The 26,821-nt window shown below is 42.1% G+C and overlaps 1 protein-coding gene across 2 annotated transcripts in view; it reads left to right on the top strand.

The window, feature by feature from the left end:
- The first annotated feature begins 13,111 nt into the window (after window positions 1-13,111).
- The window catches only part of IGSF3 (immunoglobulin superfamily member 3), a 117,122-nt gene continuing 103,412 nt past the window's right edge, over window positions 13,112-26,821 (top strand). For both annotated transcript variants that reach the window (XM_083498563.1, XM_083498562.1), the window contains exons 1-2: window positions 13,112-13,548; window positions 14,192-14,966. In XM_083498563.1, coding sequence (XP_083354689.1) covers window positions 14,885-14,966 — 82 coding nt within the window. In that variant the 5' untranslated portion in view covers window positions 13,112-13,548; window positions 14,192-14,884. The remainder of the gene's footprint in view (window positions 13,549-14,191; window positions 14,967-26,821) is intronic.

Raw genomic sequence — 26,821 nt, 5'->3', positions numbered from 1 at the left:
ATCTTAATTTTTACAGAATAATACAATTGTTCTGCTCTATAATGACTCCAAAGAAACTATAAAAAGAAAATTGTTATGTTTATATTTAGTTACTCAAAGTTTATGGAAAGATTTTACAAGAACAAAGTTGACTACATTTTGTTATATTATTCTGTAGCTGCATCTTCTGTGTGCCTCCAAGAGTGTTAATTTGAACTTGTGCTTTACTATTCCAATAAAATACAAATAAACTCCATTCTTCAATGAATTTATAGTCTTTTTGCTTGCCTTCTCTAACTCTGTTTCACCATATGAGCCATAACAAAACACCCTCGTTCCCAGGAATTAGGAGATGGAGACATGGGGTTTTCCCACTTTTGACAGATTTTCCTTTTATTCCTTAACTGCTAAGCTTACTCAGGAATCTTTGGTGAGGTACTTTGCCAAAAGCTTTTTCAAAGTCCAAACACACTATTAACTCCCTTGCACTGTTGGGCCATCCAGTATTAATTTTATGGTGAACTGAGAATCTAGAGTAGCTTCCTTAGGAATTATACTTTTCTTTGACTTTTGAATAGAATCTTCACCACTGTGTGTTTTAACCAATCAGAGGGAACAAGCAGGCCCCACCACAAAATGTTGCAGTGCGAAGTGCTCCTGTTCCATGTTCAGACCAGCCATAGTCTCCTCCAAGATACTCCATTTTGTTCTCCACTCACCAAACCCCCAGAAACATACATTCAGCACCCTGTGGAAAGTGGCCACGCTCAGTCTTTATTGGACTGCTTTGTGGGGTGCTTTGCCCCTTCAGGATTCTGCCCCTAAAGATTTGTTGTACTTCTACAAACCTTGGGACTCGCCTCAGCATGCTATTACCTCCTGACTTCTCCGTGGCTAAGATCTTCTCACCAGCTGAGCTTCCTATTAGTGAGAGGGAATGAAAGAATGGCAACCTAAAGGAAACCCTACTATGAAACATTATGAACAGAGGATGAGCCAAGAGCACTAAAACCAGCAAGGGGGAAGGAAACTTGCTTCCTTTTCAACACACTGGATATCATACATTGCATTTTCTCCCCTGCCCCCTAAGGCCGCAGGTGAAGGAAATGGATGAGAATGCTGAAAGAAAAGCAAATCAGGCACCATTCCATATTGAGAATGTGCCTTTCAAATCACATCAGAGAACCTATGACATATATAACCCTGGTATCCTGGAAACGTGTTAAGAGTTTTATTCATATAGCTAACATTGCATCCTCTCTCTCTCTCTCTCTCTCTCTCTCTCTCCATGCCCCCCCCGTGTGTGTGTGTGTGTGAGAGAGAGAGAGAGAGAGAGAGAGAGAGAGAATGAATATGGGCTCCTCCCTAAAAACATTTTAAATAATTTCTGTGCAGGCAACAGTTTAGCATGGTAGAAATAATATTTGCACCAGGAATGCCATTTCTGCTCTTAAAAGTTCCTTCCTGCCTTTAACAGGGCAGTTTTGAGCTCTGTCCTCAGAAATGGCATTTAATGATCACTGGTAAGGTACACGGAGCATTATGGATGTCTTCAAAAGCAAAGAAGTTTACAACACATGATGTGATCTTCGCATTTTGGTTTGATTTCTTGGGACTTTATGAGGCTTTGCGTTTGCATATGGGTCTCATTTTCAGTTTTAGTGATCCAGAGATGCCAATTACGATTGCAGCACCGACGCAAGAGGCCTACCGTGTTTTTCCTCAACATTAACGTTTTTCAAAAGGAATTCTGAATGTAACACCAGAGTTTCAGAACTCCCCTGAGTACCCAAACCAGCTTGTCAAGTATTTGCAAAGATTTCTGGAGGTGGGGTATTTGAGGTGGGGTGTTCACAAACCCCGCTATGCTGGCAAAACGTATTGCATGGCTGTCTTGGGATGCTTGAGGAATCTGACTACTGCAAACACCTGTGTGAAATGACCTGATCTTGGACTGGTGTGGGTGGGAAATTAGCTACCCACTGGGTTTCATACTTCTGCAAATGCTGTGAGGCAGGTCTTGACAGCTTAAACAAATCAAAACACACTTAAATATGTTTTTTACTCCTTCCCCTTCCATGCTCCTTCTCTCTCCCCCCCCCTATGTTTTTTTAAAAAATGTATTGGCTCAAGGAAAACAAAGAGTAGTCTTGCCTGTTTGTGGATTTATTTTATATGTTTTATCTTGGGCTTGTTCTTAATGTTTCCTAGTTTTAATAGTGTTGAGGTTTTAATTGTTAATAAACTGCCTCAGAAGGCCTAAAGACAATATATATCTATATCTATATACAGTATTGTTTAATAAATAAACCTCAATACACACACATTAGAACTAGCTTGCAGGTTCAGATCAAGCGCCATCTAGTCCAAAAACTCTTAACCATCTTTAGAAGCACACAGTCAATGCATAAATTTACTGGCCTTCCCCATTGTCTATGTCCAGTATCTGATATTCAAAGGTATATAACCCTTGAATAGGAAGCTCGGTATTGCTACCCTGGCTAAGGGCAGCTGACACTTCCCCTCATTATTTTTTTCTAATCCTTTTTTTTAAAAAGCTGCCTACCTTAATGATTACCCCCCCCCACACACACACACTGCAGTAGTAGGATAAATATGTGAAGTGATTCCTTTCGTCTGTCTCAAATCTGCCGCCAATCAATGTCAGTGGGTGACTCTGAGTTCCAGCCTTAGGATTAGAGAGAGTTTTAGTTTTAGTGTCTATAAGAAAACTGGAAAACATCTGGAATGACTTCCATGCCAGTCTGATAGATTTGTCTTTAGATGTGTACTGAATTGCATTTTTTTCTGGAAGTTACTGGAAGTGGAGCTCATTCTGCTTTGTAGCTGCAGCATGGTTATTAAGACCCCAGAGAAGTGGGCACAGTATTTGGACACAGATAACAGAATCTTTGTTAGAATGGATCTTGCAGGTAGCCACTTCAAACAATGCCCTAGGAAAGGATAACCCTTGCCTAAATAATCTAATCCATTAAACCATCCAAAAATGGATTTCCTTCTGTTTTTGAACTCTTCACCATCCTTGTAGCTCTCCTTGAACTAAGTCTGTCAAATAGCAAGTCATCTGCAAACAAGATCCTATTAGCACAGTGGCACACTGATCTGGACACTTTCCCACATTTGTCGCAGGTGTAGCTGATACACATTAGATACCATAGCGGGGATGGCAAGTGTATGTCACAAATTCACAAAGGTAGTAAGGATGTCAGAGACGGGGGGGGGGCACCAGGTGGCGCGTTGGAAGATGGCCGACAATAACATCTCTCTGACCCATACGAGGTACTAAGGGGCTGCTATGGGAAGTATGCAGTCTTCCTAATCCCCCCAGGATGCGGGGGGAAACTGTCCTGCCAGCGGTGTTCACAATGCACCCCCTGAAACGAGTGACGGGGGTGCCGAACACTTGGCACAGGCCCTCGGTGAAGTCAGATCTTCCTGACGCCGATTCCAATCAGCGCGTGCTGGTTGCTGCAGCTTGGAATTATAATTGGAAACATACGTTTGGAAATGAAGCTGAAAGCACATACATCAAGTAAAGCTCGACTGATAAGACTGCTGATTAATGGATCTCTGCGACCAGGAGTGACGGACAGATAAGTAAATCTTCTGATGAATTACCATAAGGAGACTGAATGTTTGGAACAAAGGGGCGGGTGGAGGAAAAAACTCTTTTTTTTCCTGCATGATGTGACATTAATAACCCTTCACCCCAGATAGAAACAAGATCGTCGCGTTTCTATGAATCACAGGCAGGATTTTAAGAACTATGTGGGACGGAGTATAACGGGAAAGAAGACTGGAGAATGGTGAGAAAAGAGGAAAATGTTATGGCGTCTCGCCATGACAGGTTTGCCGGAGGAAGAAGGACTGGGGGAGGAGAATCAGGATTGTTTGAATGAGAAGGAATGCTGGAATGTAAGTTTGACCTGACAGAACCTGCAGACTCATTTGATTTATTCGGTAAGCCTGAGAAAAATAAAGGACAGATCGGAGATTAATTTTGTTTATGGAAGCATTGTACAGAGGCTGTCCCGGATCGATATGATTTTTGGAAGAGTACAGAACATACATAGAATGCCAGCTTTCAACCTGCTTGTGAAAATCATCAGAGATCGCAAAGAAAGGAATTTATGATAACAACAAGAAGAGAAAGGAAGTAATAAAGGACTATCCGGATCAAACTGGACAGAACTGTCTAATTAATGCAGTAAGATAAGTGATGCTGTTTTGGACTCGAGCTGAGCTTGATGTATGGGTACCCCCAACAAAATTAAAAATTTGGCTGTAGAATTTGGAATCAATGTGATACAGATAATGTGATGTGATTGGCCTGTTAATAAAAATTATTTTGAAAAAAAAAAGGATGTCAGAGACTGATGGCAGTCTTAGCAGATAAATGACCATACAAAACTGCTTTGACCTGAGGAAGACTACTGACTTATCTTGTCCTGAGCAGTCTACTTTGAATGACAACAGCTCCTCAGATTCTCAAGCAGAAATATTTTCCAGTCATTCTACTTGATTTAAAAAAAAAAAAAATACCCTGGAGAGATTAGGGAACCAGGAACCTTCTACCGGCAAAGCATATGTTCTGCCCTTAAGCTATATGCCCACTCCTAAGAAATAAAAGAATTGATCAGAAAGTTCCTCACATGATCAGAAAGTTCTTTCATGATGGAAGCATTGCATTGACAAGGAAGGAATATAACATTCTCTGCCCTGTGAATAAATAAGAGGTATGATATTGGAGCTCTTGCTTGGGTAATTTTTTCCACTGCTTAAAATTTAATTCTATTTATTCACAGATTTCTAATGCACCATATTGCCCATAGGCTCTGAGATATACACACAAATAACAATATAAACAAACCCTCCCACCTCTTTCCAGTCTCTTTAAACCTACACTCCAATACAAACAGCAGGGGTTTACACCCAAAGATGTGTTGCTTATTAAAAGGATTGCCAAGAGCCCAGAAGTAATAAGTTTCATAAGGAATGTCCCTGAGTAAAATCCTCTCAGACTGTTTCAGACAATAGCCCAGCACTGCCAGTTTTATGTTCACCTTGTCAGATATGAAACATCAAGCAACAATGACAAAGAGTTGCCTCAGTCTGTCAGCTACTTACAAAGAACAGAATATATTTTCAAGAGGTAGAATCCAAAGAATATGAACTGAAGTCCAATTTAGAATTAGTTTTGTAGATGGATGGCTTTTTTAAAAATTTACCTTGGACACTTCTAGATAGGAAGTTATTGTGGAATTGGTGCTCATGCTCATAGATTTTTTTGTAACCTCCACACAACAATGTCATCAACAGGCCAAACATTTAAAAAACAACAACAACATCTATTTAAAACATTTATTTCAGGTTTCTCTCTATCTCAGAAAACCCAATAAGTGAAAAATTTAAAGAGAATGGGCATAAGATACATGACAGCCTGACTTAGAGGAATGGTCTAAGGTCCTGTGTGATAGCCACAAAATTCAGTTTTCTAAGAAAACTTAGCTTGCAAAGATATATTCGAAAGTAGATTTATTCTAATTGATTGAAAGTGTGCAGACAACACCAACTGAAATTTTAGAAGCTTTGGGAGTTGCTGAATAAGATTTCTAGGGCTCAGAGGCTGTTGTAGAGTTCCTTACTGCTCCTCCTGACTAGCAGAATTAAAATAAAGTATGAAAAACAAAACAAAAGGTGCAAATTTGTTTAAGAGTGCATAGTTTATATAGACTGAAGAATTCAGTTTGCAAATATAAAGTACAACATGCAAATTAAGGCAAATGGGCATAAATGTGTAAGGATAGCGAGGGATGAGAAACTAGGCAATTGTACCTGTACATACTTGAAGAAACAGATGTTTGAAGAGACATGGAGCTAAGCTACTCTGTATTGCCTGTCCACCACATCCAATTGCCTCATTGAAATTAATACAATATATGATGCAACAACCTGCTGCTGTGTGATGAACACTGCTGCCATTTCTACTGGCAGCCGCTGATAGAGTTCGGCAATGCACAGTGTGACGATATTAAATTAAGCGCAACTTGTGAGGAAGAGATTGATACTAAACAACCATTAACTGTGTGGGCAGACCCATGCCATACATATAAAGCACATTTAGAGCACATGGCTCCGCCCCCATCCTGGGAACTGTAGTTTGTTATGCATGGTGGGAATTGTAACTCTATGAGAATGATGGGAATTGCAACTCTGGGAAACTACAGTTGCCAGCCTTCTCCCAGAAGTCATGTGCTTTACATGAGCAATAAATGTGCTTTCAATGCATGGTGTGAATCAGGCATGTCTCTCATCTAGTTCTGCCCTTTAGTAATCATGCACCACTTGGCTGCACCAGAGAAAATAGTGTTTGAGTTTTACGCTGCATGTCAGCTATCGTTACCACACCTTTGTTGTCTGACATGTGATGTACTTTATCAGTGGTTCCTGACCATACAATATGGAAAGCCGGTGCCAGCTGGGTCAGAAGCAGATGTTTGGACGCTTCTGCAGCACATGGATCATCTATATTGGGGGTGAAGCATGAATGTTCTCAGTGTCAAGGAAGTGCCTGTTTCAATTTCACTCGACTCCTTTCAGCCTTTGACAGGAAAGACAGAATGAGAAGATGAAACAGCAAGAGGGAAAATCTCTAGCCAAACACTTTCTGACCTCATGAGGAGCAAGCTGTTTGAGAGGAAGAACATATTGTTGATCAAAGAAAATATGTTCCCTATACGCACGACTCTATGATTTTTTGATAGCAGCTACAGATTCCACCTTTTGCTGCAGTTTAAAAAACAACAAAGACTCTTATTCTTTTGGTTATGAAGAAACTACGCTGAGTAACATCCCGTTTCAGTTATCTTTATGTGTTGTACCCAACACTTAGATATACTGCCTTAAGCCCAAAACAATGTGCCTACTTGTGTGTAGGGCTGGGGAATATCTGGTTTTCAACTCTGTGATATATCACCAGCTAAACAGTGCAATAAACTGAAATAAGTATGGAGCTATGTAGAGGCACTGGCTGGCTTCACAGATTTTTCTGCATCGTGATTTTTGCATAGCACACACACATACACATCATTTTTTGCTATATATTGCCAGGAAAAAAATTATGAAATCAGTATCACAATATGGACTTCAAACTGGTTTTGGACGATATAGCAATAGATCACTTAGCCCTACTTATGTGATGAATATAATGGAACCACCAAATACAGTACATGCCATCAGCAATCCATAGGACTAGAAGGACCAAGGTCCTTTGATTCAAAGGCAAGGCTGCATGTTAGCTGAGCCAGCACAAAAGGCTTAAGAAGTTGTGCTGGCCTCTGTGTCTCCTATGGACTATAGACACTCAAAGGATCATGGAATCATAGAACTGTAGAGTTGGAAGGGACTGTGAGGGTCATCTTGTCCAACCCTTTGTAATCCAGGAATCTTTTATCCAAATGGGGCAGGACTCACAACCCTGAGATTAAGAGTCTCATGCTCTACCTACTGAGCTATCCCATCGTATGAGCGTGGGCAGGACAACTAATATTGTCCCTCAAAGTGCTGCAAGACCCTTGCATGACACAACTGTAACAGCTAGGGCAGGGGTTGCCAGCCTTTTGGAGACAGTAAGCATGCTTGGGGGCATAGCATAACACAAGATTTAAAAAAGGAGAAAGGGACCACTAAATTGTGTGGACATGGCCACCCATCAGCTGCCCCATCAATGGCAAAAAGGCTCTCATTCACAGAGAGAAGTTCTTTGCATCTCTCCTCTGTTCAGAATAGAACACTTCAATTCTGGCTTCCATTGAAATGTGGACATACATAAGCAGTGTGTTCAAGGCAGAAGAGGCTGAGCCTGTGCAAACAGAAATTGAGCAGGGAAAGCAAACCATCCATTGTTTATGGTGGACTGTGGAAGGGATATTTACTGAGATATTTTGTGGGTGCCACAGGAAGAGTGGGCACACTGGGGGTCACAGGTGATTTCTAGGGGGAAGAAAGTAGCAGAGTGGTAATGCTTAAGTCAGCACTTATACCAAGTTTGACAGGAGACAGATCTGGATGACACTGCCTCAGATACTGTAAATGCTAGTGAAGAGACTCATAAGCTTGAGCCTATTCACTTTAGAGGAGGCTTCCACCACAGAATCCAAGATTGCACACCAATAATTTACTTATCTCAACTCTAGTTGTTAATATTTTAGATGAGTTATCTCAGATGTAGCACATTTATCCATAATGCTTGTATTCCAATCTTCAGGGGACATATATAGGGTTATCCCATACTATACCTAGATGGAATCTTTCTTCCTAAAGCTACCTACTTTGCCTCTATTATCGATGGCCTATTGCTATTTTTAACTAGTCCAAATTCAAAACTGTATCCATGACTTCAATAGTCTTTAGCTTTTTCAGACCATGGGTCGACCTTGAACTTCAACCTACAACGTGGGACAACTTTTAAATATTTCACCATCCGTTTCTGTGTTTTTCTTTTCGTCTGTTTCCACCTTTTCCTACCTTCTTTTCCAACTCTCACTCTCTTAAAAGACAGCAACCCCTCAAAAAAGTGACAGACAGAAGATAGAAAAAACACTGATGCAGCCACTGGTATGATTGAGCTGAGAGTCCCAGCCCATCGACTGAAACCTAGTTATGCCACATCACACCACTTTTCAAATCAGTAACATCAGAAAGATTTCAACATGTGTGGTTTGGCATCTGTCACGTTCATTAAAATATTACATTAATGACATGAAGTGAAATAAACAAATTAGCCACATTCCTACAGTGCGGTATAACTTTTTCAGTGTGGCAGTCAGTTCTGAACAAGCAGTTCTGAACATCTGCTCAAGAATATCCCTATAATGAACCGCCGACTCCTGCCCTGCTCCTGAGTGATAGGATTTCTTACCTCAGTTACTAGTATAAACCGAGGATAAACATCATTCTTTCCAATCAGATTACAGTTCATAGCCCAAGAATGGCACTGGCGCAGGCATGATTAATGACGGGTACAGACACATATTGACAGACTTTCCTGTCAAGAAATGGTTAAAATAAAATTTGCGGTGGGATTAGCCAGCATACACTGTAGTGCCTAGTGACAGATGCCCTGAGAATCTGGAAACATGTTGATTTATCTTAAAATAGTCCCCTTCTCCCCTATTTCATATGGTGCTTTGCAGAAAGAATTTCCCTGGTGTCAACTGTGCCGTAGGAGAACCATTGTCTGTCTGCTACTACAGGTCGAATTCCTAACCCATCAGTGTGTACCGCAAGCATAAATAACTCAGACATTCTAATTATAAATGCCCACATTTCGGCCATCACAGTGGTGCTGCTAGTGCACAGCTACAGTCACTGAGGTTTCTAGACATGATCTTGAGCTGCTTTCATTTCTAAGAACTTAAAGATCAGTAATTTTTTTAAAAAATCACTAGATGATACTGAAGCAGAACACTGTAAGCAAAGAACGATTTAAACTTGGCTATTTAAGGATGCTCACTTAAGAATCAGGGTATCCAGTTTTCAGTGGGAGAGTCACCTTTTTGCAACAATGGATTAGGTAATATTTTGGCGCATAATATTGAGAAATTGAAGTGTATTATGCTTGCTCAAGGTAAAGAGTTTAAGCACGTGTATGACTGCAAGATAGCAGTTTGAATAAAGTAAAGCAATTCAATGATTTATAATGAAAGAGATAGATGAACTTGCAATTTACTGAAAGATAGGGAAGGTGGCTCCTTCAGTGTCAAACCAGCAAGAGGCCTTCATGTAGATAGGGTGAATGTTGACGAGGTAAGAGAAGGCTACCACCATTAAACCACATAGTACAAGCATCAAACACCTTACTCCCAACTAATCCTCTTTCACAAAGTCTCAGTGAGGAAGGATCAAAGTAGAAGCCTCCTTAGTTATATAGGTATCTAGCTCCATTTATTTCAAAGTGTTGCCTGCATCCAAAGGCCTTTTAGAAAAACAAACAAGCTCTTGAATTAATGTTTCAAACAAGCGGGACCTTCATGTCAGAGTCATATCACCACAAGCCTATCTTAAATGAACATGCATTCTGTTCTCCCAGACTAATCATGTTTCTATTACGGCTACACATAACTACTGTATTCTAATTGTGATTGCACAATGTAATTATTTTGGATCAGATAACTCTCAATTTGTACTAGATTCTCTCTTTCCAAAAAGTATGCCGATAATGACTGCCCCATTATTCTTTACAGCTAAAATGAAAGGATATTGCTATGGATAAGGATATCTCAACCTGTCTTTCCCTGGGAGTCATTCTGAGTCCTCCATGCATCCACATTCTACTTAAGCCTCTGGGTTGTTAGAAAAAGTAAACTAGATGTGGGATACCTTTGGCCCTCTGGATTTGCTGAACTGGATACAACCACCATCATCCAAAGCCATGCTTGCTGGGGCTGATGGGATTTGTAGTTCAGCAATATCTTGAGGGTCAAAGGTTATTCACACTTGATTTAGAGGAAACTCCTTACCAAATGACCACTGGACAAGTACCTACTGTTCAGGGTGAGAACAGTAGTATCTCATTGCTATTTTCACTAACGCACATCTGACCATGAGCCTGTTTTCTACTTGATTGTTATGTGGAAATATGTGTGCAAGAACAGCAGTAGCATTCTGGTATGCATATGCAAAGTGGTTCTTTAGTGCTTGGTAGTTTAGCTGATGAAAGAGAAGATCCTCTTTGAACTCTCTAACCAATTCAAAACATTGAATTTGAAACTACGTCAGTTTATGTTTGTGTTTAGGATCATAGTCATTTTGTATGCGGTACGATGGAAAATTGACAGATGAGGCATAGGCCGATGAATGCTTTGAAAGGGAGGTGGGGGGGGCACCAAGCAGCAAAAGAAGGATTTCTGAATTGTCACAACTCCATTTCAGAATGGCCATGAAAAGGAGTGAATTTGCCTTGCCTCGTTTGACCCTTCTGTGCAATGGGAATAAACACCAAGTTTGGCTTTAAAAAATGCTTTTGAAAAATTAATGCCTACTTTTAAAGAATTCTGAAGGCAAAAAGAAGAAGAATGAGAGCTAAGCTATTTTTATGTTATTACTGAGGTCAGGAAAGAGCTGACAAAGAGATTAAGGGGATCCAGACAGAGCACACAGGTGCCTATTAACAGTCTTTAACAGACTGTGCTTATTATAATAATCTAATTTAACTGAAATGGGCTTAATATTATAATGCTATAAAGTCATTTCCATGGTCTCTTTATATATACTATTGTTACTATGCATGAATGCAATAGTCTGAAAGAAGACTGAGCAGGGTGTAACAGCTAAATAAGCTTTCTGACAGCACTTGCTAATTTTCTGCTTCTTCCAAATATCCAATAATACATATTTCTATGGTTACCCCTGGTTAAAAATATCAAATGCTCAATTAAAATAGTATAGGGGTATGCTACATAAAATATATACAATCCACTGGAGACCCAATTCTTTTTGGCACTGTCACTTGTTTCCTAACATCACAAATACATTTCTTTCTCTCCACAGTTCTTTCTAGGACCAGGCATCCTATCAATCAGTTGATATTACTGCACATGCACAGTTTGTATGGGCTGCCACTTGCACAGCGGCCATACAGGCAAGAGTGGCAGCCCGTCCAGATGCCTGTACGGCCGGCGCGTGAGAGCGTCAGCCTGTCCGGACACCACATGAGCAGCGCTCATACGGACTGCGGGCGCCCTCGTTCGCTCTACAGCCAGGGGGAGTCAGGGGCCATCTGGTCACCCTGGGCAGACTGCCCCCTCCGCCCCCCCTTCCTACGCCACTGCTCAGAGGATGATCTAAGCCTCTGGGTAGGTAAATGTGGGAGGAGGCAATCCTTCCATTTAACCTCCTTTAAGCACACTTCCCTTAGAATAAATTTATGTTTATATACATGTTCAGAGTGAGTCGGCAGAATCCTAAAACTTGGAACTGGAAATTTAGCATTGGGCCAGGTTGGCTCATGTACCAGTTCTGTACCACCCTGCCCAACCCATCCCCTCCATCCCTTATCCATGTTGCGCCACTGCGTCATCCATTCAGCTGACTCAGCACAGAACTTCATCCATCTATTTCCTAGGAAAAGGAAAGACCCACTTTATTTGCATGAACTTGCTCTAAACCTGCTGTTTCACTCTTTCCCACATTAGACACATCTTACGTTATAACATCATGACTCAAAAGAACTTTGGTTATGGCCAAGTCAGCATATGGAATTTCAACATAGTTAATTCGCCCATGCTACTCAGTTGGAAGCATCCGTTTTCACTTCCAGAATATTTGGTCCCACAGGTAAGAACCGGTAACGAGTCTTTTGTGCTGTGCCAGGTCATGCTGCAACTTGTGTTTCATGCGTAAATGCACAGTCACCTTTGCTCTTGCAACATGCATGATGCGGCAGTACACCCAAGGCACACCACTGCACTGCTAAAACAGGTATCTAGGGATAGAACTTGTCCCATTATCGCAGCTCTTAACATCCCACTCTATGAAGTATCGCAGGCTTTTGTTGACCCGGTTCGCTTTATTGTTTCACACTGTGCTTCAACACACAAGGGTTGTTAACGGTTGTTATTGAGTGGGTGGAACTTGTTGGCCGTTTGACAGCTGTTTTCTTCAAACCACTTAGCTTGGAGCAACTCCCAGCGGGACTACTCCAAATGCAAAGCAGTTTTAAGTCATGGGGGCTGCAGCATTTTGCGTTTGTTATCAGAACTGCGGAAACAGGACTGGAATGTGGTGTCTCCTTTGCTCCCACAGCCTTACTAATTCTAAAACTGTAAATTTTCAGTTCAAAGCACCCCAGAAGGGACAAGCCCTATAACCTAATGGTGTGTGTGTTTTAATGATTATGCTCACCATATTGGGTTCTCGAAATTGTCCTGTTAGGACTAATTCTTAAGCGACAACAAGAAGCAGCACTAGAAGGAAAAGGTGCCAACCCGGCCTTCTACCGGTCTAGCCTGACATACGTGCAGTGATTGCTTTTACTGGCCCGCAATGGTTAATGATTGAAAGGGAGGCTTATCCTTCTCTCCCGCCCTGCTCTATACCTCGCTGCCAGCTGGAAGCAAAGGCTCACAACAGCCTGGGGTGAAATATGATCCCATTCCAGGTTCCGCGGCGCACTCCCCAAGCCTCCTTCGCTTCTGGGCCATTGTAGAGAGAAAGAGAGAGAAGCGCGCGCGCGCTCTTTTCCCTGCCCCGTTTCTTTTCTCTCTCACACCGGCCGGCGCCCGCCTGGAGCTGAAGGTGAGCCGGAAAAGAAGCGGGGAGGGACGCGGCGAGGGAACGAAGCAGCGAGGGGAGGACGACGAGTCCGACGAGGAGGGACGCAGGGGGGAGAAGGCGGAGCTTCCCGGCCGGGAGGAAGCGCTTGGCACCCCCTGCAGCAGCAGCAGCAGCAGCTTCTGAGCAGAGAATGAAGCCCGAGCGGAGACGCCGAAGGAGAGGCGGCGGCAGCAGCAGCGGCGGCGGGCTGAGGGAAACAGCCAGAGCGGCCAGGTAGGCGCCTCGCGGGGCGGAGAGCTAAGCTGAGGCGAGCGGCGAGTAGCCGTACCGGGGAAAGAGTCCGAGGGGATGCCGGTGTCACCGCGGCACGTGGAGCCGAGCAAGCCGGGCAAGGGAGTGGCTAGGGTGGGTCGGCGGCAGGAAGAGCGCGCGGGTGGAGGGAGACCCCCTTGAGGAGCGCGCCCTGGTCTCCCGGACCCGCCGGGCGCGCGAAGCGTTTGTCTTCGAGGGGTGTTTGTGGCGCGCGGAAAGTGGGCTACGCTTCGCTTTATAACCGGAGGGCGGGGAAAGGGGAGAGAAAGAGAGCGCCTAAGCTCCGGGCCGCCGGTCTCCCTTCTCGAGGGCGCCCTGCTCCAGCCTTTCCTCCAGTTTGGGGAAAGGGGAGGCGGCCGTCTTGCGCGTGAGGCTGAAACAATAGCGGGCTGGTCTCCTTCCCCGCGCGCAGATGGGGGTCTTAGAGGGGCGGCGGGGCGGGAACTGGTGCTCGGTCTGCCCCCACTTCTTCCCGCCCCTTCGTCTCTGTATGTACCCCCCCCCCACACACACCGCGCGTGTTTGGAGAGGCAGTTAGCAGCAAGGAGCAACAATTTATGCCTTAGCTTTATAAGTTTCCCTGCCTCTTTTTTTTCTTTTCTAGGGAGGAGCAGACCTGAGCTGTAGGCACCCGAGCCAGCGAGCGAAACTGCGCGCGAGCAGCTGCTGAACGGGGCCATCCCAGCTCGGGTTGCTGATCTGCCTCATCCTTACAGTTCAGCAAGCCGAAGAGACGAAGCCCCTCCCGAACTGTCGATGCAGTCCGTGCAAGAGGACTATCTCAGCCTCGCTTTCCCTCTCGTCTAGGAAAGTCTAGGAAAACTAGCAAGAGGCACCTACAAAACTGGTTCGGATGTGGGCAGACCTGACCCTTCGGGCTCTTTTTTGTGCACGTGAAGAGCTTGCAAAATAGCCCAGGTTGTTAATCCTTGGACACATAGCCACTTCTTGAGCCGAGAGACGGATCTTCCTGCACCTTTCTCTTTACGGAGAGGGTTGATCACGCAAGGAACTGTGTACTTCTTTACTGTGCGGTGCAAGACGGAGTAGGAGAAATCAAAGTAGATGCTGCAAAACACAATGGAATAATCATTTAGCATCTGAAGAAACATTCACGCCTCCCATTAAGCTTGCCCTTCACTTTGTCTTTTTAGTATTATTCCTTCCCCCTGCTGGTTATCTTCCCTACCCCCTCCCCGGTGTGTTTCCACTCTCCCAAAACACTCTTTTCTGGAAATATAAACCAGGTGGCGGTTGACAGCTGAAGATAAAAGAATAAGCAAGAGGTGAACTGGGAATGAGAGTGATGCCCTTTTATCTTCCCTCTTCTACAAAGATGAGGTGCTTTCTGCTGGAGCTGACATCTCTTCTGCTACTGGGTAAGAGGCTGCCATTCTCTGTCAACAGTCCCTGGCAAGTTTTTAACTCACCATTAGCCCCCCCCCCCCCCCAATATCTAGCAGTGCTTTCTTAGATCAAGTCTGCCTTTTATCATAGTCTTCTGGGCAGCTCCTTTTGGTATATAACATCATGTTGTTTCCCTCCAAAAGCAGTTATTGTTGTTGCAACTTAAAGACAGGGGACTTCTCATCATGAACTCGCTTAATTTATATTGTCATTTCTAGCCCTTTTTCTGTTGTGCTTTAAATAGAATTGTGTCTGGTTTTGGGATGCCACATGAGAATTGAATTCAGTCAGCAGGGCTTTCATGCTGAAGGAAGAATTTGAGTTTTGAGGACAAGTACAGAGCCAGCGGGCAACAGAAGATGTGAGGTTGCCAGTTGGTTAATGTATGTTTTGCAAGGAAAGCAACACGGTGGTACCGCAAAGACTTAACAGGTTGATTGTGGCATGTGCCATAAGCATGGGTGGACTAGGGGTGCAATGCTACTCCCCCTATGTTGATGACTGGAGGGGGCGGCATTAAGATGGCCCATTGGTGCCTCCTGGCCTCTGCCAGAGAAGAGTAGTACTGCTAGTGGGGCCCCAGTTGGTGGAGACTTATAACCCCAGTTTTCCAGATAATGTACCATGTGGACCCCCTGAGGGTACCAGTCAGCTATATCAACCTAGAGCTGACATAGAGAATATGTCTAAACCTTCCCCACCCCTCCTGTGCCAACCAGCATGAGCCAGCAGGAACTGGGATGTGATGGTGGGCCTGCTGTTGCGCACCCCTGACCCCAGAATAGCTCTGCCTGTGCATGAAGTGGGCTCTAGTCCACAAAAACGTACGCTACAATAATTCTATTGATGTCTAAAGCACCACAAGCCTTCTAGGCTTTTAAAAGTAAAACAACAAAGATAGCTGCCCTCTGGGAATTCCCCCCCCCTCCTCCAACAGTAGAAGTAGTGATTTGGCTAAATTCCAACTCGGGGAACAAGGGACGCTCTCGTTACAATATACTTCGCTGTCTGCTATCAAGTGATTTGTTGCAATGCTTGCCTGTGTTCTTAAACAGCTGCTGTTCATATCCCAGAAGTGACTATGGGTAGATGAAGCGAAACTGTATGTAGTTCCGTAAAGTGCATTGTGATTTTTCTGGATGAGAGATGCTACAACGCGGTAATTGTTCTTGTACACGTTTAAGAGGGACTGAATGCAAGGCAGTGAAAGAATCCCATGTGTCTCCGGCGAGGTTCACATGGTTAGTCTGGCAATTATACAGTTTGCTTATTGAATAAAACCAGGCATAGGGAAAATGCAGCAGAATACATGGCTGGAATGGGGTGTGTAGTTGATGAAGATGAGCAAAAATGCTTGTGCTTTGTTGATAAGATCTCTCTTTCCCCACCCCAATAATAATAATAATAATAATAATAATATTTATACCCCGCCCATCTGGCTGAGTTTCCCCAGCCACTCTGGGTGGCTATCCACTATGACTTTTTAAAAAGGCAGTTCTGAATACTTGAAGGAAAATGAGCCAAGCAGCTAGTGTGGCTTTTATAATATTGGTTTTAAAACAGCCGTGCAGTTAGTCACTTGCTTGTTTATCAGTAGTGAGTAGCTTTCCAGACCTGCTACTCAGACCTGTGACATAAGGATACACTCAGGTGGGTCTGCTGATGTTTTGTGAATAAATCTTGTGCTTATTTTCAATGCTGATTTTTTATTTAAAAATTAGTAGTCTTCTGAGCAAGACACCTTTGCAAAACTGTTCTGTTTGATCTGCAACTCCTTTGACCTTATTTACTAACAGGAAAGTTTTTGGGGAACCCTTAACGCTCCAGCAATATGCATGTTTGCTTGGAGGTAAGCCCCACTGCAATCAGTGGGACTTGCTCCCATGTAACTGGTGCGTACGGTTGCAGCCTAAGGCATAATCTGTCAAGTGATTCTATTGTTTTCTGATAGCTGACATGGATGAACTGGAATTGCTTATTCAGTAAACATGACTAGCTTGAGCACTAAATCCCTTTGGCTTAAGGACAATATCATTGTGAGTAACGTATTCCTAATATGGTGTGAATGCTTCCCTGATCTCCTTTTAATGTCAGTGTCCCAGCCCAACAGTAGAGGGCTCTGTGTTACTAGAGGAGCTGTCTTCTATGGTGATATAGAAGCAAGGATCTGACAACGGAGTTTTCAAATAATTTAAACGTTGGCCCCAGTGTCCTGGTTCAGTGCCAACCTCTTAACTGTCTTTCTCTGACAGCTTCAGTAAAAAAGCAACAAACCACTCTGCAAAGCTCCCGTTCTTACAACTTTTATCTCAACCAGTGCAGCTGCATCTCGTGTTTTTTGTTCAAATGTCAAAATTCCTGTTTCGTCTCCACCCTTGACGAAAAGAATGAATGCTGCTGGTGGTCTATGTGGAGTAGATTTGAAACACACAAGGCTGTTTCTGTTTCTTCAGGCACTTTTGCTAGGTATGCTAAACTGATGTTTTAAATTACACACAACAGATCTGGCGATGCCTTGAAGGTCTTCTGATACTTGGAGGCTCTACGCTACATGGAAGTTTTTCGGGTGGGGTGTGTGTGGAGTGCATCCGTAGGCTAACCTTGATTTGCTTCTCCAAAGAGAGGCGGGTAATGTGAAGTCAAAAGCTTTTATCTTGTTCTATAACTCGAATTTTCTAACTGAACAGTTTGGAAAGCCCTTTTTTGTTGAAGGTTCTCATCGTGTGGCTCGGAACTTGCAGGAACTTAACGACGTCAGATCTCGGTGTAGTTCATGTTTCTTTTACCACTTCATTTAGCGTTTTAGAATGGCAGGGAAGGAAGAAATTGGGAATTTTAAGAGGGACAGAGGATGAACCGCAACACTGGTGTAACCATGGGAGAAGTCAGGAGGGGGGAAATGCCCTGCAGAGCCATGGATTGAAAAGTCTCATCTGGCATGTGGGCGTCGTACAGAGGGTACTGCTGAGTTTCTTTTCCTTGCACAGCAGTGCTTCAGTTACAAGGCTTTGAGCAAGTGGCATTTCATCATGCTGAGTATATAATGGGGCGAAATAGGGTAAAGTATTGTAAATAACCCTTGCGCAGTAATGAGACTGCTAATGCCTCTGTCAGGCGCTGCTGGGCCTGTGTGTACTTCCGAGATTTACTTGCTTCCTCCAAAGATGCAAAGTCTGATACCAATATCAGCAGTGTAATATATAGGAAACAAAACATAATAGGCTTAGAGAAAGTTATGGAACTCATTTTCCCCTGGCTGGTTTATGAATAGTTTCCCTCTTTCTTTCATAATAGCTAGACTCCCACCAGTGACTGAACACCGAAGGACTGTAAATTGTGTGCTGTGAACAAAAGGGATTCTCTGAATTTCTATGTAAGCTCTTCTTCTGTTCCCTCTGTGTTCGCTTGCATTATAACGGTTAATTTGTTTTGCGGTTGTTGTTTTTAAAGTAGGCATAAAATAGGATGGGTGTGTTAATAGCTGCTTAACTGCCCCTTGACAGACATTGTGGTCCAGTGGGTGCTGGTGGACTTGGAATTTAGTCTTCTGGATTTAAATGCCATTCCAGCCATGAGCAAATTGCTATTGTAGAATGGAGACGGGGCACTACCTTATGCTGAGTCAGGCCATTAATCCACTGCCTAAGAAGCTGAGACGACAGGATGGCCATAGTGGGTCTTCTTTTTATTTAAATTTGTAAGAAGGTTTTTTTAAAAAAAGCAGCTGATGGGCAGGATCTAGATCAGGGCTGTGGCATGGAGAGGTGTGGAAAGATTTTTAGGACTCTGATTTATATTCAACCAAGTTTTATTCAGAGATGATCCACTGAAATTAATCAAGCTAAGTTAGACATTGGCATTTTATTAAAGAAAATGAGTGTACACTGAGTAAAAGTTGAATGCAATTCTTTTCCACTCATGTCACCTTCCCAGTGAAAACTGTTCCCTCCAGTTGTTGTTTTGCCCATTAGAGAATACTTGGCATGCAAAGGGACTGTGTGTGTAGGTTTCCCTTAAAGGTGCAAATAGCAGATGGGGGAATTTTTAAAATTGGGAAAATAGCATCCCCCAGGGAGCTCTTTGCCATTATTTATAAAGTTACGGAAGATGCCATAATAGATCCCTCTTGTTGTTTATGGTCTGGCCCTCACGCAGAAGACACATTTCTAGCCTTGTTGCATGTAATCCTTTAATTAGGGACACAATTGTTTGAGCCAATGCACTGTTGGCCTTCCCTTAATGAAATTAATTACTTCATAAGGATCTTTTGAGACTGAGCACTCTGTGGCACTAAAAGTGCTGTAATAACTATTGGTCATAATAATTCTGAAAGGCAGGGAATGGCTTAAATCAGTGTTTTGTGAAATATGAGAATCTTCACATAAATTGACTTTTGTTAACAGAGCTACTCAAACAAGGGAGACATACACTTCAGTCCCTCAGCATTACACTTTGATTTCATCTGGGCCAGACTCTTGATATTTTATGTTTCTTGCTATGTGCACAAGACCATAGCCCATGAAAAGCACATAACTCTTCAATGGGCACTAACCTGTTCTAGAATGGCACTGGCAGCAAGCAGTGATAGTCCACTTTTCTCTGTATAAGAGGGTGCAAAGAAGAAACACTGAGAGATATTTCTGCTTCCAGTGCAAGATTCCCCTCTGCATTTCTGCCAGTGCCTTAATCTATAAAACCAGACTATAAATCCAGTTAAACTTTCCTGTATGCATAAACATACTTCATCTATATGCTGGTGAGGTTGTGGGGGCAGAGGCAGCTATAGGGACTTGTGGTGGACATGCCCAAAGGTGGCATATTTGAGGGAGCAAGTGTTCAATGAGATAAAAGTAAAATCACTCTTCAGCATATAGGAGTCTCCAGAGCTTGCATTACTGAATCTGTATTTAAATGAGAATTAAGACTTGGTGGATAAACCACTAATTGGATTTCTCTTAATGGCAGCATGTATGGTTGTAGCCACATTCTGAAAGGACTTAAAAGGTGCAAACATGAGCACTTGTTACAAGAGAGTATGGCATATTGCCATGACTGAAAAATTGATGGACAAATTGAGACTATCAAGAGGGACAAAGAACAAGTACAGCTTTTCAGGAGAATGGTGGAGCTTTATTTTGTTCACAAGTATCCCAGGAAACCGAAGCCCAATATCAAAGATTTAAACAAACGTGTGGATCATGTAATAGGAACGTGTTTTACAGATGTATGCTTTTATAAGGTGTGTTGTATGTATGGAAATGCAGGAAATAATGTATTTTAGGGGTCTGTGGGAAAATTTCATTGGTTTTGTTGAATATGGGTTATCTTTGTGTATGCAATTTTCTGCAAATAATACAAATCAAAGTAATTAAATCAAAGTAAAACCAGACTTGTCTTAGCACCACTAGCTAGGAAGTCATATAATTTGTTCTGGAACCCCTCTAACTGGGTTTGTTAACTTAGTGCTGAGAAAACGCACTTTGTGTGTATACAAACATTTTTTGCTAGATATTTTCCAAGACAAAGCATTGAATTTTGGTTCTGGAGCCTTAGTGGTGAGCTTTGATCTTGCTATAGAGATCATTGAGATAATACATTTGTTCTAAACTGGAAGAGTGTATGTTGGTATACTGTTTATTGAAGTAAATGATTCTAGATCAGTAGAAAGACTTTTGTGAGGTGTCTTGCTTTCTGTGAGACTACTCTTTAACTTTATTAATTTTTTTCTAAGCCAACAACAAATTTGTTTGATGGCCAACAACAAATCACAGATTAATTCTGGAGATTTCAATTTTTGTGCCTTTCCTACTTTATTTCAGTGATATGTTTAGCAGTCATGTTGTAGTAATTCTCAATTATTTCAGTAGGTCATGACTGGATCCAACTCATAGAGAAGTATTAGGCTAGGAGTCAGTATAGAAAATAGAGCCTCTGTTCAGTACCTGAGAAGCTGATGAATTCTTAGAACTAAGAAGGCTCTGAAGCATAAGTTTCAGAAAAGGGGTTTTGTTTTTACTGCTGTTGCTTCTGCTGCAAAGTAAACTGCGAGGTCTATACAAACAGTTGCCTGGGAAGGGTAGAACACAAAGTTACTCAGCCTTACAATAAGTTAATGAAGCATAAATTCTGACATGCCTTCTGTGGTGCAGTGCAAAATCCGATGTTACCCAATTTCTAGGTTGCAGATCTTTTTCTCCTGCTTCTTGTGCCAGACGTTTGCATTCTCTGGTAGGAGGATAAACTTCCCAGATACCACCGATTGACCTGCCTGTGTCCATCAAGGGCATATAGGGCCTCAAGCCATTGTCTGACATGAATTGCAATAGTATGACTGTCTTTGCCTTTTAAATGGCTAGATACCCTTTTGTAACCTGGTGTGTATATGGACTCCATATTTGTATTTGCATCTATTTCCTCTGTCTCCATACAGTGCTCTTAGATACTTGCTGGATAACTGTTCTGGAAAAGTTTTTATTAGCTGATTGTTATCTGATGTAGGGAAGCAGAATAGTTTGTTTCCCCAGGCAAACTTGAGATTTCTCCATTCTTAAGGGGAATGGAAAGTTTAAAAACCGCTTTTCATCTTTCCTGAACATGTATCTGCTATCATATCTGGCCTAACTGTGGCAAAATATTCTGCCCTCATCCATCAAGAATAAGGGTCTTTCAGATAAATGCCACTGGGAAGTTTGTTAGGATTCCATGGACTACATTTTTGTCTGTCTAGTAACTACAGTGGTACCTCCGTCTAAGAACAGTCCTGTTAATGAACGATTCGGGCAACACACTCCGCAAAACCGGAAGTAGGTGTTCGGCTAGCGAACTTTGCCCTGGAAGACAAAACGGAAGCCGACCAGTGGAAGGGCACCGGCAGTGGGAGGCCTCATTGGGGAAAGCGCACCTCAGTTTAAGAACGCTTTCGGTGTAAGAACAGATTTCCGGAATGAATTAAGTTCATAAATGGAGGTACCACTGTATTCAGGTTTACAGTTATGTAATAGCACAGTATTTTTTTTTAAGAGCTCTGGCATCTTGTCCTGCCACACAAGACCTCCTCCAATATGTGTACTGAGCAAAACTGTACAGTGAATAAGAAGGTGGCAACAAGTCCCAGTAATACACATGCCTTGCTCCGTTATTCGCTGTATTGTGGTTTTGCAATCTCAGGTTTTACTTGGAGGCTGGATTTGAGTGGACACTAGAGGCAAGCAAAGGGAGCTATGGCTGAATCCAGGCAAACAGAAGGTTTGTTGCCCTTGCAATCAAATAGAATTATCCAGGTAAGAAAATGATGGAGGTTGGATCTTGTGACCTAAATGGAATCAAAATCGGAGAAGTGTCAAGGTAGCACAAAGAGTTTAAGATGAAGCCTGGGCCTTTCTCTTGTGTGAGAGACTGTGGTTGACAAGTGTGGTCAGGAGAGGAAACACAAAGCTGAGGTGCAAGTAGGCATAGAAAAAAGATCTGCAAACCGTGGTGCCCCATTATGTCCTTCAGAAATTGACCAAAGCCGACAGGAAATAAGTATCCTGGATTACTCCTAAGGTGGAATATGCTACCAACTTGTCTGTCCTCTCATGGCTGATAGTTTATCCACTAATTAAGACTTCATCTGAGCAGCTGAGGCACTAGTAGTTTGAACAGCTGTTGCTAGACCTATTGCAGCATTGGTGTCAATGACATTCTGCGTAGGTTTGTTCATGCATATTCTTTTGCGTTAAACAAGCCTTTAACTTGCTTTTGTGTGCTTCAGGAGCATAAAAACGAGTTAAAGCCTTAGTAATGTATAAGTAATGTATGGAGGTGTGTGTGAAAAACTGAAGGTTTTCTTAGAGGATTAGGCCTGGTTCACACGTTGTGCTTAGCCAAACTATAGTTTAACATGAATGTGCAAATGTGTGGACTTCCAGAGATTGTTCTGCTGTTGCGCTGAACCAAGCCATGGTTTGGCTTAACAAATTGTCTGAACGCAGGCTCATGGTTTAGTTCTCCCTGACAAATCAAAAGCTGTACATCATAGGACAAACCTTGGTTGCAGCTTGTGGTTAGTCTTCAGAGAACTATGGTTTTTGGTTTGAATGACATATCAAGCCAAACCATGGTTTAGTGAAACAGCAGAATTGACTGGGGAGGAGCAAAGTGGCCGTGATCTATTCTTCTGGAGCCTGCACACATGCACAAAGCCATGGTTTGGCTTAGCGTGAAGTGCAAACCAAGCCATTGTGTACCCTGAAAAGAAGCTTCTTCTGTGCAGTACTTGGTACAATGCAAGCAAAGAGATACCTATCCTAAGGACTACTCTCTTCTTGGTTTAAAACAGGACAAATTGCATTTCCAAGATTGGAAAGAATTGTTCAGCTTGTATATGCAGTAGTATGCATTAAAATTTAGAAGGAGGAAGAATATACAAAAGGCAGCATAAGTTTGTGAGTGCTTTCCACGTAATGTGTCTCTCTGATTATATATAGACATATATTCATATTGTAAATATTAGAAGCGTGGCTGCTTTAACTGAGGCATGTATTAGTGAGACTATTGCACTAAACTGCCAAAAGCTCACTCTAGCTGCTATAGGTAAAATTTGCTTTGATTTGCGATGGTAGGGTAGCAAGAGACTCTGGACTACTATAACAGTTTGCTACTGTTCTTGTAATCTATTTCTGCCTAATGATGCTCTCTTATTCTACAGCACTATGTGGGTGGAAAGTGCTCATACTTCTGTTCATTCCTGCAGAGCTTGCTCCTGTTTCCTCCTACTGCCACCATTCCTCTTCTCTGTTTCTACTCCTACTTGCATCTTGTGTATATCCTACACAGCTCTGCATCAGATACTGCAAATACATTCCCAATATTTTTGGGAGGAAAAAGCACAAAATGTGTTTGCATAGATACTGCATAGAACTATAAAGTTGGGAAACATGCACATGGACTATCTAGCCCCTATGGCTAGCATTAAGGCAGGTTGTCCTATACTTAATATTCACACAACTTATGTCATCCTATCTCACATGGAAAATCTCTGAGGGTAAACCTATATTATCATGTTTTGAAAAAAGGGCCACTTATTCACAATCTGAAACCCAAACTGCAATATATCAAATGCCCAGATCAGCTGAGGCTTGGGAACTGTTGTATGTGCACCTCAGTAACTATAATTAACTCAGGTTGTTGACAAAGATGTAGGTTGATGGAGGCATATATCTTCTATTGGTATGAATTTGATTTGATGTCATCAAAGGGGAAAGTGAGCCCAGGATAACCAACCATGTAAATAGGTCCTACTTTTAGTACAGCTCCTAGCTCACTGTTGAAAATGTAGTAGTAGGAAAATGTATTTTTATTTTTTTGCCAAAAAAATAGAGGCGCAGTCCTTATGATTCATGTCAGAATAGGTCTGCAAAAGCAAAATTATAAAAACTAGCGGCACAAAACTAATAACAGTTAACCTGTGTCATCACTTAAGATGGGACAATGTTGAACTGAGAAATGAAGGCCGATGGATCTCCAGTCAAGCCACCAGTGATGGCTTGTGAGCTAATTTAAGTTTGCCCAAAGTACAGTGTGGAGATATTTAAGAAGTACATTTGATCACAGTCAAGGATATTCAGAGTGACAAACATCAGAAATGCACAGAGAGCAGTAGTGCTCAAATGGGGCAGAGAAGTAGAGGGAAGGAATATTTATTTACTGAACTTGGAGTGAAAAACTTCTGGCTGCTGCTGTATCTCTGGAAATTTTTACCCAATATTCTTCATAGAGGCAAAATGGCGGCTGTATACCAGTCAGCTTCCTACTAGTTGATGGAGTGGAAGAGCCAGCATATGCAGGTTCCCCTTTCAAATATTGACCTTTATGTGTAGATGTTGGCAGTTTGATGGAGACTGCTAACAAATACTGGCTTTGATTGTTGAAAAAGCTGTGGAAAACTGAATATTGTGGCGCTGTGAAACATGTTTTCATGAAGAAATGTATGAACTGATGAACTGGTATTACCTCCATACTGTCTTTGCTTCAATTCTCAGAAGAATCTTGGAACAAAGGTGAACACACTGAAGCATGTTGTTGCAAATGTTCTTGCCATTACCATGCCTATGAATTCCCAGCAGTGACAACATCAGGGACAAACAATATTAAGAAGAACATAAGAAGAACTCTTCTGAATCATACCAAAGTTCTCTCTGGTCTAACATCCTTTTTTCCTGCAGTTGTCACCAACATTTCTCTGGAATGCACACAAATGGACCACGAAAGCAGTAACCCCCTATTTTTGCTCACATTACCTGGGCTGGTTCTGACATATTGCTCTGAAAATTGGAGGTTGCACATCATGGCTCATGTCCATTTATAGTTTTCCTCCATGAATTAATTTATCTAATCTCCTTTACTACCTTTGTGGCAGCAAATTCTATACACTAATTCCCTAAAATTAGTGCTGCAGAAGCACTGAAAAAAGGTTGGCAAGTTTTGAATGCACCTTGAGTGTTGAAATGTGCCTGAAAATATTTCAAGTATCTACTCTTGTTATCCCAGCTTTTCAAGAGGTGGTCATGCAGATGGGTGCTGTGCAGATAATCCTAAGAGAAGTTACAAGGAGAACTACAGTAGAAGTGATAAAAGTTGGATTTGTATTCAAAATGAGAGAGGGTTTTGGACATGCCTACACAGAATGCCATTGATTGCAGAGAAAAAGATGAGTCTGCGTGTTGTAATAAATTTAACAACGATATTATTGTTGATGAACCAGCAATTTGTGAGATTTACACCACAGTGCTGGATTACCTTTTGCTACCACCACAAGATCATTTTTACATAATGTGGCATAGTGAAATAAATGCTTGTGACATGATGAAATAAATTGATGTGTTCACCCACCAAAGAATTATCTGCAGTGAGCAAAAACTGTGTTCATTCAATGCAGGTGTAACACGTACAAGGTGTGTGAGAATTAGGTTTTGGATTCCTGTAAAGTGGCATTGCAGCCCAACATATTGGAACATTTGTATTTACAAATGGAGAAGTACATTCATAATATATAATGAGAAAACATGAAATTCAAGATAAAGATAGTGACTGAAAATGAACAAAAAACCCAGAAAAATTATGGATTCTAATTTCAGTTTTAATTTGTATACTGCTCTTCCACATCGCTGTACTCAAGTTGGTTTACAACCTATCAACATGACATAGACAATATAACTAATGGTTTCATAAAGCCTTTCTAGCTGACAGCAGAGATTTCATCATTTCCCAGCATGGCTCTTATGCACAGAACCTTGGTAACTTGCACCATTACAAGATGCTCCACAGAGAATGCGCTGAGCAAACTACATGATTATGAACAGACAAAGAAGAGCCATGCTACCCTGCATATCTTGTATGACTGTTTGGGTTACTGAAACCAGGTTAACAGCATTATGCAAAGTTAAAAAGTAGTAAAAAAATGATGCAATTGACCATGTTTCTGTTTTGAGAGTACCAGAACCCCAGTTTAGCCTCCTGGTGACTCTTGAATTGTAGAGTTGGAAGGGACCGCAAGGCTAATCTAGTCCAACCCCCTGCAGTGCAGGAAATTTTCACCCAGTGTGGGGCTCAAGCCCATGATCCTGAGGTTGAGAGTCTCATGCTCTACCAACTGAGCTATCTTGCAGCCTATACACTGTTGCTGACTAAGCAAAAAGAAAAGGTCTTTATTGTATTTTTCTTTATTTTTTAAAATTTTGCGGGGGGAGGGTTTCCATATTAAAAGCAGCACATTGAAAATATTCTTTTTAAATAATAGGGGGAAATGCAATACAGATTTAGTTTTTCCGGTAAACAACCTTGTTAC

Source organism: Podarcis liolepis, assembly GCF_965112155.1.
Source record: "Podarcis liolepis genome assembly, chromosome: 4".
Classification (NCBI taxonomy): Eukaryota; Metazoa; Chordata; class Lepidosauria; order Squamata; family Lacertidae; genus Podarcis; species Podarcis liolepis.
The sequence above is the reverse complement of the archived record's forward strand: the minus strand, read 5'-3'. Positions and strand labels throughout refer to the sequence as shown.